The sequence below is a fragment of the Sesamum indicum genome, linkage group LG3, assembly GCF_000512975.1.
Source record: "Sesamum indicum cultivar Zhongzhi No. 13 linkage group LG3, S_indicum_v1.0, whole genome shotgun sequence".
NCBI classification, from domain to species: Eukaryota; Viridiplantae; Streptophyta; class Magnoliopsida; order Lamiales; family Pedaliaceae; genus Sesamum; species Sesamum indicum.
The window spans coordinates 19,682,268-19,701,057 of NC_026147.1; the positions used below are offsets into that span (position 1 = coordinate 19,682,268).

General features: G+C 34.6%; 3 protein-coding genes across 3 annotated transcripts; 2 read left to right on the forward strand and 1 right to left on the reverse strand.

Annotated features, from left to right (window-relative positions):
• On the reverse strand, positions 126-1,838 carry LOC105158881 (transport and Golgi organization 2 homolog). The gene is made up of 5 exons (XM_011075783.2): positions 1,421-1,838; positions 1,155-1,338; positions 839-1,045; positions 577-768; positions 126-492 (listed from the first exon to the last, which is right to left on the reverse strand). The coding sequence occupies exons 1-5, from the start codon at positions 1,501-1,503 to the stop codon at positions 361-363; spliced, it is 798 nt and encodes a 265-aa protein (XP_011074085.1). The 5' UTR covers positions 1,504-1,838; the 3' UTR covers positions 126-360.
• On the forward strand, positions 5,551-12,411 carry LOC105159024. The gene is made up of 10 exons (XM_011075955.2): positions 5,551-5,554; positions 7,313-7,707; positions 8,559-8,598; positions 8,693-8,771; positions 8,903-8,948; positions 9,025-9,123; positions 10,257-10,325; positions 10,402-10,750; positions 10,840-10,988; positions 11,302-12,411. Exons 1-10 carry the CDS (start codon positions 5,551-5,553, stop codon positions 12,106-12,108), a joined length of 2,037 nt encoding a protein of 678 aa, XP_011074257.1. The 3' UTR covers positions 12,109-12,411.
• Positions 13,137-15,116, forward strand: LOC105159025 (glycosyltransferase family 92 protein Os08g0121900). Its single transcript, XM_011075957.2, has one exon. The coding sequence runs from the start codon at positions 13,181-13,183 to the stop codon at positions 14,951-14,953; it is 1,773 nt and encodes a 590-aa protein (XP_011074259.1). The 5' UTR covers positions 13,137-13,180; the 3' UTR covers positions 14,954-15,116.

Sequence of the window (18,790 nt, forward strand, 5' to 3'; positions counted from 1 at the left end):
TATTTAACCAGGATGAGGATTTACAGAAAAGAAGACGACCACGTACACGAGATAGCCCCAACATGAAAATCATAATAAAAGACACACCAAGTTCCCTCTCTTGATAAATGACATTTGATCGAGTATAATACACAAGAATGGAGAAACCCGTTTAACATATATTATTTCTATGGACATTCAGGATACAGACAACGTACAATTGTTATGGTCCATTTATTACTAGACTTTGATTCAAACATCCTTAAACAATATAGTAAAACTAACAATATGAACTGATCTCACTTAATACGTTCTTTTTTTTTTTTTTTTTTTCAGGGAACAATAGTTAATGAAGTTTGTTGACAACTTATATCACTAAAATTACAGTTTCTGAATGTTGTAGTTCAAGGTGTGCTGCTTCCATACGTCTCCGTCAAGATAAACCTCATAGAAGCTGGTTTCTCCGCTACCTTTTACAGTCAATGCAGCGGAGCTTCTGGTGCCGTACTTCCCCTGTTCATTGCCAAAGTGATAATCATGAGGCTAAAAGCTAGAATCAAGAAATTGTCGAGCTTATGTTAGATGGAAAGGTTTTACCAGTGGAGTGTCTACTTCAACAAATATGGAGCTTAAGTCAAGTTCCCAGTCAGGAGAACATATATTTGGTAGCTTGCTCTTATCAGCTTTCACTCTGTCCCTCATTAGCTTCTCCACCATCTCTTCCACCGGGATCTCCCCTTCACCGTATTGATCCAGTTGCAGTTTGAAGCTCCTCTCCAAGCGCTCCGCCTGACAAACAAATATATATAAGAGGAGTTCGGTGTTTATTCTTGATTGGATAAGTAAGAAAACAGTAAACCTTAGGCCATGGAGAGTTGAGCGTTGCATTGGAAAGGACATGAATGCCTGGAAGAACTTCTTGAATTGAAACAGGCTCTCCTTTAGGCCTGTTTGAGACATGAACCATGGATTTGGAAGCAAGATCAGCTACAATAAGGTTAAATCCATTGTACTGATTTCCTTCTTCAACCAACTCCTCTGCAAAGGCTTTGGGACTCTTATTGCTCTGCCCACCAACAAACACACCACGGTGAACTGATAGTTGCATATACACAAATGATAATTAGCTTCTAACATAAAGATATATATATATATATATATATATATAAGTCTACCTCAAGGAAACGAATGACGAGATCTCCTCTGCTTTTAGCCTCAGGGAGGGTATGCAGCTCCAGCACATTTGTTAGAAAAGCCACTTTACCTTGTCTCGAACAGGCCAACCATGTTCCGCCAGCAACTTCATCTTTTCCGCCTAATATTTCACCGCATTCCCACCATCCCACCGGTTTCGTAGGCCTAAAACACACAACCACCACTTCAAACACAAGTAAGATTCAATGTTTTTTCAACACATGCAGTGTGTGGACATGGAACTTGCCTGTTGTGGTATTCATCTCTGTTGAGCAAGAGAAGAAACGGGTACATAGGGTGGGACTGCCACAGGAACACGGAAATGCACATTTTGGTATTGATCAACAACGAGCCGACAATAAAAAAGAAATCAAACAAATCTGCTCTGCAGCAATTCACTACAAAAATGGAGAGCTTTTCCTAAAGTTTGATCTCTTCTCACTCATGCAGTAGCTGGTTTGCTCCAACTTATATATGCACCATAAGTATAGTAGTCCTCCTAGCTAGAGTGGTAACTTAGCTGACTATATCAGCTGTGAGTATGTTGATAAAGACATATCCACAAGTTTGTTTATTCCTTTGTTGAAGGAGAAAAAAAATAAGTCAAAAAGGTAGAAAGAGATAAAAGTTGTCACTTATTGTTTTTGTTGTTTTTCTTTAAATTTGGTGGGAGTTAGTGTTGAGACAAGAAGAATTTATTCTTTGAGGGAAGGATTGGAGTGCTGTGATTGATCATTATGGCTTTTGTACATAAATTTGAGTAGATTTAGTACTTATTTCTTGGCCTATGTGAATGAATAGTTTAGATGTGTACAAAAATGAGTCGGTTTACAAGAGTTTTCACTCACGAACTTCAACTCAATTTCTGTCCTACAATTCTTTCTTTTAAATCTTACAATTATGTGATTCCGAATGTTAAAATATGTGTAGATGATAATTATTGCCTAGCCCATTTTTTATTAAATGATGGTAGTAACATAGGCACAGGGGTCCATTAAATGGTATATGCCATATGGCTAAAGCTAAGGCATAGAAATTGACGTGTTATGGTATGCACACGACGTTCGACTCTATGATAATTCTTGAATTATTTAAAAAATCTTTTCTAAAAATTTTATGAAAACCCATTATTTTTATAGAAAGGAATTTCTCTAACCTAAATTTTCATCTCAAAATGAATAAAACTATGGAAAATTAAAAGCTTTGTAATCTTCACCTACCCAACATATAGAAAAATAGAAATTCAAGATAGAGTCATGTTAAGGGTACTTACACTAGTAATTGATTGTTGGTCCACATTTGTGGTAGCTTTAGCACTTATAGCATGCAAAATAGAGGAAAATATAATTTTCTTTGCTAGGTGAGATTAGATTTCAATAATAGAGAGAGTTCATTCAATTTTGGTACATTTTCCCATGTGATTGCATTTGATTTCAGTCACCAAAATTTTGCAGCTACCAAATGGTGATTGGACCAGCTTTTATAATTATTGAATATAGCCCTTTAGAGTGCAAAAATTAGATGATCACCTTAATAACTTCTGTTCTTTTCTTTTCATTTTCTATATGTTTTCACTCAAAATACATTGATTTGACGTTACACTTTAATATAAACTATAATTTCATTAATTAATTCAAATATATTTTCATTTCACATGAAAACTCCTACAAAATTGAAATTACATATTTTTTTCTGAAAATCCGAAATGTAAACACAGATAAATAAGCAGTGTTCCGGCTTGGATTATGCTTTAGTCGTGAATAATTTGTACTTTTAAATACTCGTATTTTAAGTCCCAAAATTTCATCTGTCGCTATTTCAACTGAAGTTTCAAAATATGGAGAAAAGATGTCTTTCATTAATTGCAAGGTTGAGATTATATCCGAGTTATTTGACGTAGTAATTATGAATTTTATTTTAGACTCATTTTCTTTAACCTATTAAAAATGAATAATTTTGTAATTAACATACTTGTTAGAAACTAGAACTTATGAGTTGCAATAAATTTTCATAATAAGAAAGAAAAACAGGAATTAGGACATGATGGATGAACTTTTGGGCTATCATCTCTCCTTATCCTCACCTTGCACCTCTCCTTCACCTTGCAACTCAAATTTGGGTCTTCCTCACCTTTGAGCATACACAAGCCCATGAGCCCAATCTCTCAATTCCTTCCTACTGCCTTTTGTGCTGACTGTATCAATAATTGTCCCATACTCTTTATTTTTTAATAATTAGTCGTTTGTATATGTATATAATAAATAATTTTTTATATTTTAAATATATTATAAGTAAGAGTAAAATGTATAAACTATTATATTACATTAATTGAAAAAAAGAAAGAAAAAATAATAATTTATCATTTAATGTAAATTTTGAAAAGTTGAATAAGTTAGTTATTTTATCGTGAATGACATTTTTTACATTCACAAAAAAAATTGGTATGACTATGTCATTAACCGTCATTTGTGAGTGGATTTTTCTTTTTATATTAGTATAGATATAGATATAGATAAATATAGGACAATCATCTAACTTTTAGTAAGCTCTTAAAATGTTCTTGATCTCATAAGTTTATTTTATGAAAAATTCACGAAATATTTTTCCCCACAAACTTCCGTATATGAAAGTCCAGTTAGAAATGTATAAAAATAAGTCCCTGTGTTCAACCACAATCAACCTAAGTATCGATCCCATCAAATTGCACATTTGAAGTTCGAAAGTATAGTTCACAAAAGCCGACAAAGGTCATCCAAATTGAAGAACATATGAGTTTAGTATGGGAAAGTCTATACCAATCCAGCTTGAATCGAATTACATAGGGCTAAATGCAATTTACTCTTTTGTGATGTGTAAAATAAGTAAAAATTCCTCTGTATTTTGAAAAATAAAGCAAATTACCCCCTATCGATGGTTTAGACAGGGAGATAATTTACTTTATTTTTCAATATAGAAAGTAATTTGCTCCTTTTTTTTAAAGGAAATTTTTGTGTGTGTTCATTTTTCATGTAACAGCGGATTAAATTGCAATTTTTTCCAATTACATATGACTGGTAAATATTTGTAAGAAATATAGTAAAGAAGTTTGGAGATGTGAAATAAAACTTACCATTTTGTGAAGTTTGATGTGTAAGTAATCAAAAGAACAACCGCTGAAAATACGACAAAGTTGAAGTTTTTTTCAGAGTATCACATGAAGTATATGAGTTCACACGCAACCCAATTAATACTTGCACTCTTGTGCAATTTGTATTCTAATTTCTTTTTCTTTTTTTTTTGACTAGTCGTTTCTGTATGTATAAAATAAATAATTTTTATATTTTAAAATAAATTATAAATAAGAATAGAATATGTTAATTCGATGGTTAAGTTAATGTAAAATTTGAAAAGCTGAATAACTTAGTTATCTTATCAGTCGAAGGTATTTTCGGCATCACAGAAAATTAGTGCAGTGGTGTCAAAACTGTCGCTTTGTGTCTCTAACACAGTTTTTCTTTATAATAGTAACAGATAAAAAGATTTAGTTCGTTTCAGTTTCAACCATCATCACAGTCTAAGACGGTGTATGACTGAGTTTATAAACTCCTGAAAACGTCTTTTAAGATGTTTGAGAGTTTATAAGTTTTTAAAAACTGATTGGCATTTTTTGTAAAAAACAAAAAGAAAAACTTGTAAGATTTCTAGTATAAGATATTTTGGATATTATAAGCTCTTTAAAACAAATTAAATTCGTCCCATTTTTTAAAAATATCTTATAAGCTCTTTAATTTTAATATCCAATAGACGAAACCAGAATCATAATTTTATTATTATTTCACTTTTACCTTTCATATAAACTCTGATATCTTATTTATTCAAACACTTTAAAAATCTACTTTTAAACTCTTAAAATACCTCATAAGACGTATGAGTTTATAAGATGTTTCAAATAAATTCGGCCAAATACCCTCTAAAACACGCCCTTAAAAATATAAGCCGATTATAGCTTAAAAAAGCAGTTACAAATTATTCAGCTACGAGACGTCGAAACGTGATAAAACCCAATATGATCTTATTTAAATGACCAACATAACCTTCAAATCTCTCTTAATTTCCATGGTGTCCTTCCCCACTCATCTACTACGTGCCTCTCAACTAATCCACTCCTAGAAAAAAAAAGAATTTGAGCACATGATGTCCATGGATCAATCCACTACACACACTCAATATATCTTTCCATTGCCTTTTAGGTAATATGTATTTTTGTACCGATACTTCCAAGTATTTTTTTGTGCAGTTCCCGACAAACATTGGATATAGATACAATATCAATACAGTTTTCATAACGTGTCTAACACATTATTTAATGTGTTCAAAAATTTAAAAAAAATTTACGATATGGGTACGACAAGAATACAATACTGACACGCTTGATACGTTTTGGACATATTAATTTCTTCGACTTATATATATATGTATATATGTATATTTAAGTTTAAGGATTGCAAAATTGAAAAATGAAATCCTAAAATTAATTAAAAGAATTTGTATATCCCAAGTAATTTCATTCTACCTCATTTTCTTTCTAATTTCCCTTTTTCTAATTATGCTACTTTTTCTTTGTTTGTTTCTTACAATAATGTCACATTTGCTTATATCTAAAATTTTAATTGAAATGAACATATTTTACTTAAAGAAAAAGAAAAAGAACATATTTTACTTGGAAAAAAAAAAAGTAAAAGAACATATTTCTTGTTATATTTTTATCTATAAATTTACAAATTTACAAACTAAATCGAATTGTATAGTTTCTTGTTTACATGTGTTTTTATTTTTTATATATGAAATCTATAGAGGAGTCGTGCTTGAGCCGTACTGTGTCCTAAATTTTTTATCATAATTATGTCCCTATATTCACATTATATCACATTTATAATATACTGATATGTTGTTTACTATACCCTTATTTTTGTTATATGCTTAATTATTCTTTATTGTTATAGTTCATATATATCTTTCATGATTTCGGCATAAATCATTTTACGAAAATGCTTAGAAAAAAAAAGTTTGTCTTAAATATATATGATGTCCATAAAAATGAGTTAGTTCAAATAGACCCAAGCTGTTCAAAAGGAAAAAAGATATCACAAGAGTCCAAATGAATGCAATGCCCCCCCCCCCCCCAAGAGGCTCAGCTCGGGTAAGGGCCCAAGATGCTCTTGGAAACCTCAGTCCAGGTAGAACTCTAGGGAGTCAAATAGAAACTGCCTCCAAAAAATAAATTCGTCAAAACAAGCTCAATGGACTTAAATTCAAAGAAGCCCAGATCCAAAAAAGCCTCATAGGATCACAAATAAGCTTATAGGCTTGAAATCCTTTGAGTAAAATTAAAGCTTATATCACGTAGTGTCCACAGATAGCATCCATATAGGACCTTTGTAGACACACATCACATATTCTTCAAAACTTCTTCTTCTTCTTTCCCAAGAAATAAATATTTTTAAATATTTTTTATTTGCTTTTATTTTAATAATTTGTAATTCTATAAATCCCATAATGTCTCAAGAAAAATGTGAAATGAATTTATCAAATCCAAAAGTTAGTATTTAATATTTATTTTGTTAAACTTTAGTTTATAATAATTAACTTAAGTTTTAGTTTAGTTTTATTTAATTTATTTTAATACTTTACTATTTACTTTAGTTAATTGAAGTTAAACTTTTGAATTTTACTTTTTCTTAATATACTAAACGATTAAAATAATATATTAAAAGACTCATAGTTTATAAAATTAAAATTAGAATTATAATAAATTAAAAAAATTTATTTTAAAAGATTAAACTTAAAATAGAAATTTCGACTCAAAATTTTGAATATTCAATTTAAATGATTTAAATCCGTAATATCCGACCCGACGCCCACCCCACGGCCCTTTGTGTATCTAACTTCTACCCACCGAAGAAAGAAAAGAAAAAAAAGAAAAACATCTCTAAACAGTAAACACTAATCAAAACGACAGCGTAAGGAAAATATTAAAGAAGAATAGTCCAATAGCAACAGTAGTACTAGAAAAAAGAGAGAAGAAAAAAGGAAGAAAAATTAGCCCCTTCTCTCTCTCTCCTCTCTCTCTCTCTCTCCAAAGCCCAAAGCAATGGGTAAGGTACCAACTGCAGCAGCAACAGTGGAGATGAAGGGAAAGAAGAAGAAAGGCCGTCCTTCCAAGAACCCTCTTCCCCACTCATCCTAAACCCCACGCGCCGGAACCCTAATCATTTCAATTCCCCGCCGCAGCCGGAATTCGATGACGATGAGGACGAGCGCAAGGAGAAGAAGGTCAAGCTCGTTGTTCGCTTGCCTCAATCGAATGACAACACTAAGCTTGGGGAAAAACATCACCAGCGGGACAACAGGCGGCATTCTCGAGATTCTGATTCGGGTTCTGGCTCTGGGTCGGGTTCGGAGTCAGATCCGGAGTCTGAGGATCGGGCGGAGTGTGCGAAGAAACGCAAGATTAATGAAGTTGATCGCGGATCTGACGACGAGGTTTTGGATCAGGTTTGGGTTTTTGGGTAACTTTTGTGTAATTGTGGGAAATTGAAGGGGGGTTGGATGTGTTTCACTTGGGATTTCTGTGGAGAAAACTGGTTTTGATTGTTTTCTGCATAGGTTTCTTGAAAATTTTGGTAACTTTTACGGAAGCAATTTTTGCTATTTTGGGAATATTGGGTCGCGGAAAAATTTGGTGGTTTCAAATTGTAGGATGTAATTTGAAAATTTTGAAGGGCTTCTGGGATTTCGCGCGAAAATATGTTTTTATTGAAGTCTTTTTCTCTTTTCTATTTCTTTTATTTTGGGAGGCTCTGACTTCTGAAAATCTGAAGTGGGTGCTGTGTTTTGACTCAGTCAAGTGTATATTGCAAAAATAAAGCAGAGTATTTAATTCTGTTTTCTTTGTAATGAAATCTGGGTTTTGCATGAATTTATTTTCCACTTTTGTAGTTTCTATATAGCAACATACGTACGTGCATACCTACATCTGTATGCTACTTTCTATATATTACTATTGCTAATTTATTTTGTATTTAATTTTCTTGAACTTTATCTATACAGACCATCCTTTCTTCAAGTGAATATACTTTTTCATTTGTTTATAAAGCATTGTTCCTTGAAAAAAGTTCAGATTTGTCTTTACCATGAGTTTTTATGTTATGATAATTATCTTACTGTGAATTGATTATTGTTCTTTAGATTGCAAGGCAGTGGTATTATTTTTTTCTGTACTTGCTGATGCTCTTTGCCAGTAACTGCTTCCTCCTCGAACCTCTTCACTTGGACTTTCACTCTGGATGATTCTTGTGTAATTTGCTTACTTTGAGAAGTAATGGTGCTTACGTTTATTGTTGCAGGATAAAGAGGACGTGAAAGCGACAGGCACTCCTGGACATGGTTCGAAACACAACCCTTCTTGATTTTGGAATAATTGGCAAACATTTTGTTTGTGTTTTATATGACTGGTCATTTCATTTAATTTTGCGGACAGGATCACCATTGGAGTCTGGTCCCACAACTCCTTTGCCAGACAAAAAGTTGTTGGTCTTCATTCTTGACAGGCTTCAGAAGTATGTGGTTTGTTGTATGCATCTTTTATCTTTCTTAGATATTTATTTCTTTATATCTCGTACTGTTCTATTTTGGGTTTTTCAATAGTCAGTTTGTCAGTGTTAAGTTTCTTGGATGTATGTTGATGCAGAAAGGACACTTATGGGGTATTTTCTGAGCCGGTTGATCCCAATGAGGTGATGACATCATATTAATTGATGATAGTATAAATTTATGCTCTCAGCAGCTGATATGGAGTTAATTTTGTTGCAGCTACCTGATTATTTTGATATAATAGAGCAACCTATGGATTTTGGGACGGTGAGGAAGAAACTGGATGATGGGGCTTATAAAACCTTGGAAGATTTGGAGGTTAGTTTTGAGTAATCTGAGATGGAACTTTTTGAACTGATGATTTTCTTGTTGATCTGAATTTGAATTCTCTTTTGGTGGTTGAAATTGTCTAGACTGCAGCAGATCGAATTATGCTAGCTTTTCTAGTAGCTTTTTGCTTGATGCATCTCTTTCAGTTACTTCCATGTATTTATCATACTCTATCTAGAACCTGAACTTTGTGTTCTGCAGTTATGGGAATGACTTCTTGTATGATAATGGTTCTAAAAGATTGTCTTCTTGTTGTCTCTGGCTTTTATCAGACTTAGGCTATTGTCATTTCTTAATCTGGTTTATTATTTTATAGCTTGTGTAGCTTTTTAATTGTATGGACTTTCTTGAATCCTCTCAGGTGTTGTGTGTCAAGTAATTCTCTAGGGTTTAACTACAACAATATCATCGTAAAATCTTTTGTTGAAGAAGCGTGCGGGTTGCTGTGTAGATATATTGAGAATCTGATTATAGATATTTCTTATGTGCTTGACATGCTGAGCATGCTGGGATAGAGACTGCCTGGTTGAGAACATAATATTATGCTATATATTCATTCTCTTAAGCTACAATGTCAGAATAAAAGTGTAAAATGAAAGGAACAGCCGTGTAGCAAGGGTATCTAGAATTCATTTCTCAATGAGTTATAGCCTGGAATCTGCTTACCCATCAATTATTGCTTGGCACACAATTGTCAAAAAGCACCTGCCAAAAAATAAAATTGGGGATGGTGATGTCGATGCATTCACCAGGGTGGATGCCTGCTGGTGTGTTTTACTGGATTCTGTTAAAGAATGTGCGGCAGACCTTGTTCTCTGTTATGATATAGGTATTTCTTATTGTATTGCATTATCCCCTTTAAAGAATTATTTGGGCATATTCTACTGGTGCAGTGGAAGTTTTACCTAAACCTTCTTGGATGGGTTTCAGAATTCAGATAATATAGAAAATATTCATATTTTTCTATTTTCGGAAGATCTTTCTTGTGCTGCTGGAACTTGTTTTCAAGCGTTGTCATTAATGTGAATTTTGGTCAATTTAGTTAATTTGATTTTGTTTAATATTGTGGTGTTGTTATGGCGAATTGTTGAATCAAACTGACCTCTCCCTCCTGATTTCAGGCTGATGTGTTTTTGATTTGCTCAAATGCCATGCAATATAATGCTTCAGATACCGTCTACTATCGGCAGGTTTGTGCATTCTGTTATTTCTTGTTCCCTTGTGGTTATTATCCTATTTTGCTATCTCAATAGTGGGCAACATCAGGCACGAACTATACAAGACCTTGCGAAGAGAGACTTTGAAAATCTTAAGCATGAAGGTGATGATGGCGAACCACAGCCCAAGGTTGTGAGGAGAGGCAGGCCCCCCAGCAGCAAGAATCAGAAGAAGTCTCTTGAAACGTCCCCAGTAGATCGTGTTGGTGCTGAGCTACCTTCAGGTGCAACTCTTGCTAATGGGGAAGATAAAGCAACTGGATCTAATTCTTACAATCTAAGAAAGGGATCTACATTATTTAGGTTTCGGTCTACAGATCCATTTACATCATCTCACCGCTCAAGAAATGGTGAAAACTACTCTGAATGGTCGACGGAATGGAATTATGAATTTCCAGGTACTTGTGCATTTCATGCTGCACTGAAATTCCACAATTAGTGAATTTTCATTCGCAGACAGGTTACTCTCTTCTTTTCTAACTCGCAGCATCAATTTTAAGGGCTGACATGAAATACGGAAAGAAACAGTTTACGGTGGATGAGAACAAGCGTGATACCTACAGGGACTCACTGTCTTTGTGCAACAATTTGCATATTTATCCGAATTCTATTGGAAATATGAAGCGATTAGTGCCGGTATGTATTTTGAGAAACCATAAATTTATGATGTTGTGGGCTGTGACTCGGAGATCTGTACTCCCTTGCTAAAACGTCATTAACTCATGATTGGGGCTAAAATGATACCTGTTTTGGCTACTTTTAAGTAGCCTGATATTACTCCTTTGCCTGTTTGGTGGATTTAATGCCATTGCATTTTGCAGAAAAAATTTTTGCTAGTAAATTTTTTTTGGTAAACATAACTTGTCCCCAGTCCCAATGAGCTTAATCTCAATATCTTTTGCTGTTAGCAAATACCAGCATGTTCCTAACCGTCCTTCTGAACTTACAGGTGGGTCTTCAAGAAGCCCTTGCTTATGCCAGAAGCCTGGCTAGGTATGCTGCAAATCTTGGCCCCGTAGCTTGGAAAATGGCGACAAAGAAGATAGAGGCTGTCTTACCTGCTGGGATACAATATGGTCCTGGCTGGGTGGGTGATAATGAAGCACCTTCACGGCCATTGCCTTTTTCAACTGAGAAGCAGATATCTTCTAATAGCACTGCTGGTGATTGCAATTCAGGCAAAGTTGTGACACCTCCGACTTCTGATTTCAGTTCTGGTCTTGCGCACGGTTCTTCTGAAGGAATGGTCGAAGCTGTCAGAAAACTGAACAGCCAGAACGATGTAATAGGACAAGGCGATGCTTCTTCTTGGAGAAGGCAATTTCCTTCCCAGCAAAATCCACATCACTCGTACAGAAACGGTTTCAATGGAATGTTTGGATACAATTTATCTGCAGCTGCCGGACAAGTAGCAATCCCAGGACATTCCATGACAGAAGGGGTTTCCGTTTTGTCTCAGAAGGTGGCAGCGGCACCTGGGAATGATCCATCTTCAAGTCATTCATTGGCTATGAACCATGTGAATTCTGAGCAATCTAAGTTGTTGAATACTTCAACTCCTGGATATCAAATGGCACAAGGGCAAGCCTCTGGTTCACATGCAGAAGCTGAAATGTGGAATTCAGGGAAATCTTCTCAACAAAGACATACTCTTTCAGTTCCTCCTGACCTGAATGTAAGAGTTCCAGCAAGTTCACCTACTTCTAGCTTACAGATTGGTTCACCCCAACAGCCAGATTTGGCATTACAACTCTGAACATTGATTTATCGATTTTTGAAGGCTGCAGCTCCTACCTAGTATGGAGAATTCTCGACTTTCGGGGCCCAACACAGGCTTGCGAACGGGGCTGCAGGTCGATAGACTTTAGGAGACAGCGCGTGTACAGGTCATGTATCTAATTCTTTAGGCGTAACTAAACAACTTTTACTGTAACATTTTATAATGCTGACTACGGGACAGGGAAAAAAAAAGAAGGAATATTTATCTGCTTATGATTATGTAAAACATTAGATGAGACACAACACTCTTTTCTCCAAGATCACTACAATGTTTATGTCAGTTTCTTCATTTGATAGAATGTGATGGTGGTTGAAAATGACGAATTGATGGTGGTGGCAGACTATGATTAGAAGAGTCTCTTGGGCGATAAAAAATTTCAATTTTAAAGTTTGGTGTGGTGACAAAACAGAAAAGTTGATGTTGATGATCCATATTTTGGTGTGGTGTCAAGCTCTGCATATTCCTTTCACCTCTCTCTCTCTCTCTCTAATAGCTAAGGGGTAAAAAAATGAATTTGAGTATACCAATACACTGTATTTATTTATTTTAATGGTAGTTAAAAGTTTATTTATTGACTGTTGAATTGTCAATGATTAAAATTTATTATTATGTTTTCAATTCCCTAATGTTTCTGCTCCACACTTATAATAACAATGATGTATAAAAGTGTCAATTCCTCAACATTATTTAGATGTATAATTGAAATATTGTATTAAGAAAAACCCAAAATCCACCGATACATTGTAGTTTATATTATAAAATAATAATGCTATATTTTATATTTTTATTTAATATATACAACATAACCAATAAATGTGCAGACATTTAAGAATAATCTTTAACTGATGATACTTTACTACCAAAATTCTCTCTCTTTTCACTTATTTACTAAATAGAAGCATAATTTCTTAAATTATCTCATCAAAATAATCCCAATAATTATATAATGGATTATGGACAATTAATTATCAATTTACAAAACATACCTAACAATTAATATTCCCTTCTTTCCCTCTTCCCTTGTCTTCTCTTCTCTTCTCTTCTCTTCATGGCTTGTCAGGTCCGTACACCCTTCCTATACGTCGTCGCTTCAATTGCCTTTTGCCTTGTCTTCTACCACCACTACCTCCGCCACGCCATCGCCTCCTCCTCCCTCCAGCTCTCCCCCTCCGCCACCTCCAATTATGTAATCACCCACACCCTCACCACCCCATCCATCGCCGTCGCCCCCGCTCCCGCTCCCGCTCCCAGTTATGCTATTAGAGAGAACCTCCCCGCCGCCGCCCCCCCTAATTATGCTATCATTGACAACCTGACAGCCGTTCATTACGTAAATTCCCCACCCCCTTTGCCACCATCTCCAATCTCCACCACCTCGATTCTCCTGCCGGGCTGGGAGGTTTTCGTCATTGTCCCCCGGAGGGAAAATTCATCAGATCCCAATGGTGATTTCTGTGTCTTCGAAAACAATGAGGTATCTCCGGCGAAATATTTCGGCCGGTTGCCTTTTCCTGATCGAGCGACTTTTATTTGCCCTCTCCCGCTGCATGCTCGACGGAGGCTTCCATTCAAGCAACCGCTGTTGACAAAGTCGCCGATGCATCCGCCGGAGACAAACGGCTTCTCATGGCCGCTGCTCTCGCAGTGGTCCCATCTGGTGTACGATTCGCTGACCACCAACGACGACGTCGTATTATTCGTCAAGGGCGTCAACATTCACCAGGGAACCAACCGGAAGCCGAGCGAACTCCGGTGTGTGTTTGGCGACGACGCCTCTAACGGCGTTAGGACAGCCGTCACTACCTCCATGCAGGAGGTCTTCCGCTGTCCTCGGCCCGAACAAACTGCGGTACCCCCAGTCGGCGGCGAAGCGGAGCCAATCAAAGTCTCCTTAGAAATCGTCACGGAAAACAAGGTGGTTCCATCCGTAGCCTACTACACACCCCCGCGCAGGTTAGAATCCAAGAAAGGTAAATCCCTACTGTGCGCCAACACCATGGTTAACAATGTGGCCAAGTTCTTGAGGGAATGGGTCATTTACCATTCCAAAATAGGGGTTGAGAAATTCTTGCTATATGATAATGGAAGTGATGATGATTTGCAACAAGTTGTGGAGGAGCTTGTAAAAGAGGGTTTTGATATCATAACTTATTTTTGGGCATGGCCAAAAACACAAGAGGCTGGTTTTTCACATGCTGCCATTTATGCTAAAGAAGTTTGTACATGGATCATATACATCGATGTCGATGAATTCGTGTACAGGTCATCGTGGGATAACTTGCCAAAACCCTCGACATCCTTGTTACAATCACTACTAGCAAGAAATTCTTCGAAACTAGGGCAACTCAGCATCAATTGTCGTGAATTTGGTCCGTCCGAGCAAAGGGTTCATCCGGTGATGGGTGTGACACAGGGGTACCATTGTAGGCGAAGACACCACAACCGGCATAAGTCCATAGTGCTATTGGATGCAATCGACGATTCATTACTTAATGTGGTGCATCACTTTAGGTTGAGGCGGGGCTACAAGACCAAGAGATTTGTTAGCAACCATATCGTGGTGAATCACTACAAGTATCAAGCGTGGCCGGAGTTTAGGGCTAAGTTTAGGAGGCGCGTATCGGCTTATGTCCTCGACTGGACTCAAAAGTTGAACCCTAAGTCCCATGATCGGGCGCCCGGACTAGGGTTTTCAGCAGTTGAGCCGGATGGGTGGGCTCAGAAGTTCTGTGAGGTACATGATCATGGATTGAAGGACTTGGCAAGGAAGTGGTTCGGAATGGAATCGGGATCGGGTTACAAAATGGCTTGGCAAAGATGATAATTCTTTTGAAACCCTAGGGATTGCACATATATATACATACAATTATTAATTTGTGTGATTCAGTATTGATTGTTATATATATTGGTTGATGAGAGGGTTGTGATGGTAGGGGAACAGAAGTGGTTATATATTGACATAGATTACGGATGTACAAATGATATTCTGGTAAGTATTACGTTCTCCTTTAGATGCATGCATATGCATATGCATATGCTTCCACTTTGTCTCAACATGTACATCATTATTTATTGCTCATCAAATATTGTGAAAGGTTTGGTAAAAACTTATAAAGGGAGTTTAATCCAAAAATAACATGTTACACACTAATTAATTATTTATAATTAAACGGCTTAAAAAGAAGCATTATAAAAAAAATGCAGGATTTTTTAATTGGGTTTTAATAAAGGATTTTTATTTTTTTTTTCATTTGGAATGTTCGAAATTGATGAAATTATTTTGGACCGAATTTTGGAATGATTTACAAATCGTTACTCCTGAAGGTGTTAATAATAATATTTAGGAACGGTTGGTGAAAGACCATTTCAATTTGGCATAGTCATTGTAATACATTGATATTGACCGTTCCTAATATTATATTTGAATTCAATTTTTTTTAATTGGAACACATTGGATAATATTTGGAAAGACTATATAATTTATTTTTGGTCATTTTTGAAACAGTTTTTGTAATACTAATGCCTGAATTTTGAAACTATATTTATTTATGTTGGTGATATATTTAGGAACGGTCATTGGAATTGTTTGGTGGCCAATTTTTGAAAGAGTATTAGGCACGATAAATTTTTTTATTTAGAACAGTTTCTTGTAATTGTTTGGGAAAGGTCAATCTTATTTGGAAACATGTATTTAGAACTGTTTTAACATTAATATTAGGAACGATTTTTTGTTTAGATTTGTAACATTTTCTTTACAATTACTAAAATCGTTCTTAATTTTTTATTTTATAATAATTTTTTTATAAATTATTTGTTTATGTATTTTAATAAATTATAATAAATAATGAAATTAATTAATAAAATTTTAACTAATTATATTTATAAACTTAATTAATTGAATAAACATGAAATAATAAAATTTAATAAATTTTATAAAACATGAATATTTAAAGAAAATATTATTCGATTACAAAATTGAAAAAAAAAATTCCTAACCTTTCTCATCAGCGTCATCCATATTATTGTCGTTCGACATTGGGGATCTGTCGGCAAATTGAACTAGGGCAGTAGAGGAGGCAATCTACTGTGACGGTTCCACTGTCGAGGAGCTGATCCACATCTCCCTCATGATGGCCATCACATCGATCATCATTATCTATAGCCAGTCGATGCGGTCCTTTATGACCATATATATTAAATCTTTCCTCTATTCTAAAAAAAAATATAAAAAATTAAAAAAAAATTTACCTTTCTTATTATAAATAGAATTTAAAAAGCTTAGGCTAATAATTAATGGAAGAATCTTTTAGCGTCTTTCACATTAATTTGATTGGTAGGAAGTACGTCAGTCGTCTTTACGACAATCAATGTGCCCACCCCATACTTCGTCAACAACTGTAATTTCACTTATAATTTCCTGCAGATGCAATGTACATAATATTTCTTAATTACAGCTAATTAATGATTCTAGAAACCAGATTTACATGTTTTCAATTGATTTCTTACGTGTTGAATTGGACAACTAACCTTTCCAGTTATGAATATTTGTCATTAGTTTATGTTCCTCCTCCCTTTTCACATCTTAATTAATTGGTTTCTTTTCGGGAAATTTATTGGAAATTAATTTTTGTATCTAAAAGAGTGTGGTAAGTTGAAAATTTAAAAAATGAATGACAGAAAACATTTCATACACAAAATTAAATACAATATGATAAAATAGAATAAATGTCTAACTGTACGTTGATAGGGAAAGACGATTTAACTTAGATTTTGGTAAGAGATGATTAATTACAAAATGTGAACTTGAACAATTTAGGGAATCAATATATATATATATATATATATATATACTAATTGTTGTGGCACTCGATTTTCATGAGCATATAAAAAAAAATTGTAATGTGAGTTGAAGAGGAACAATTGTCGTGTGGAGAATGAGAAAGAAAGAAGCCCGTGAGAAAAAAGAAAAATAATTGTTGGTTTATTAAAAATATGGAAATTTATAAGAAAAAATATATATATATATATAGAGAGAGAGAGAGAAGTAAGGTGAGAGAGAAACATTACGTAGTGTTCTTGAGAAGAAAAAAAATGTAATTATGAATTATTAAAAACAATTAAAATTTTTTGACCAAAATTTTCTTTGATGAGAAGAAATGAACTTGAATGATGCCCATAAAAAGTGCTAGCTCAAAAAGGCCTAAGAGGTCCAAAAGAAAGGAAAAAACTCGCAAGAGCCCAAAGGGAATGCAAGTCTCAAGGTGTCCCTAGGAGGCTCAATTTGGGTAAGGGCCTACTTAGGGTGCCTCCAAAAAGTCTAGTTCGGGTAGAGCTTCCAAAGAGTTCGGTAAGAAGTGCCCCTAAGAAGCAAATTGGCTTAAAAATGCCTAAGAGGCTCAAATCCAAGAGGGCCCTCTGAGATGACCTAGGTAGCATTCACGTAGGACCTCTTAGGACAGCCGTGGCATCTCCAACTAGAACTAATCACCAAGCTCTAAAAGTTTGGACTTTGTTGGGGAAATGCATTTCCTCAACCACTTCTCCAAAATCCGGGAAGAATTATATACTCTTATTCGCAGCAAACTCCAACCACTATCGAAAATCATAGGTTTTCAACTATTAGGAAATAACCCTCTATTGTGGGGATCCAACCTTATCCAACTACTTTGAGATAAGACCCATCAAATTCGTCGTTTTTATTCAACCTGTTGAGGGTTATTTATAAATTGAGAGCTCGGACCTTCATGCTGCAACTTTTGTTGAAACAACAACTTTATTCTCTTATTTAGAGTTTTACTTCAATTCTATTTTCTTACTTATACGTAGTAAACTAGTAACTCCACTCTTAATTTAACTCATTTATCCTCTAGCATTTTATTTCATTACTTTGTATTCCAATTGAAATCCAACATCATTTTTTATTCACATCAAATTATAAGATAAATTTAAATACTAAAAAAAAATATAATAAGAGAATAGTTGATAATTTCATACTTTCATTCAAGGATTACATAATTTCATCAATCATTAGAAAGTATTTGTAATTTTCAAATAATAAAGAGTATTTATAATTATACCAAATTTTATGAAAAATTATTGTAATTTATCCTATTTTATATACAGAACAACTATATGCAAACACCCGGAGATCTAGTTCCCCCTTCTCCCCATTCACTGTCCATAATGCCCCCAAAAGAATTTATAAATAAATTTGTAGCATATCATTCTTACGTGCATATAATAAATAATTTTTATATTTTAAAATATATTATAAATAAGAGCAAAATATATAATCAGTTCATTACATTAATAAAAAGAAAGAAAGAAAAATGTAACAATTTATCATGTAATGTAAATTTTAAAAATTGAATAAATTAGTTATTTTATCATGAAGCACAGTTTTGATTTCATAAAAAATTGATGCGGCGGTGTATTAATCGTTGCTTGTGAGTGTGATAGGGGTTTTATTTTTATATTAGTATAGATAAACAAAAATGTAATTTCCAAGGGCAAAATAGGAGCTCCCGCCTCTCCAAAGTTTAAATCAAATGCTCTTCATCTGTGAATGAGAGTGTCTGCAGCAGCAATATGAGACTGCACTTCTCCCAAATGAACAGACAACCTATGGAAACACACGCACACACACACAAGAAGGAAA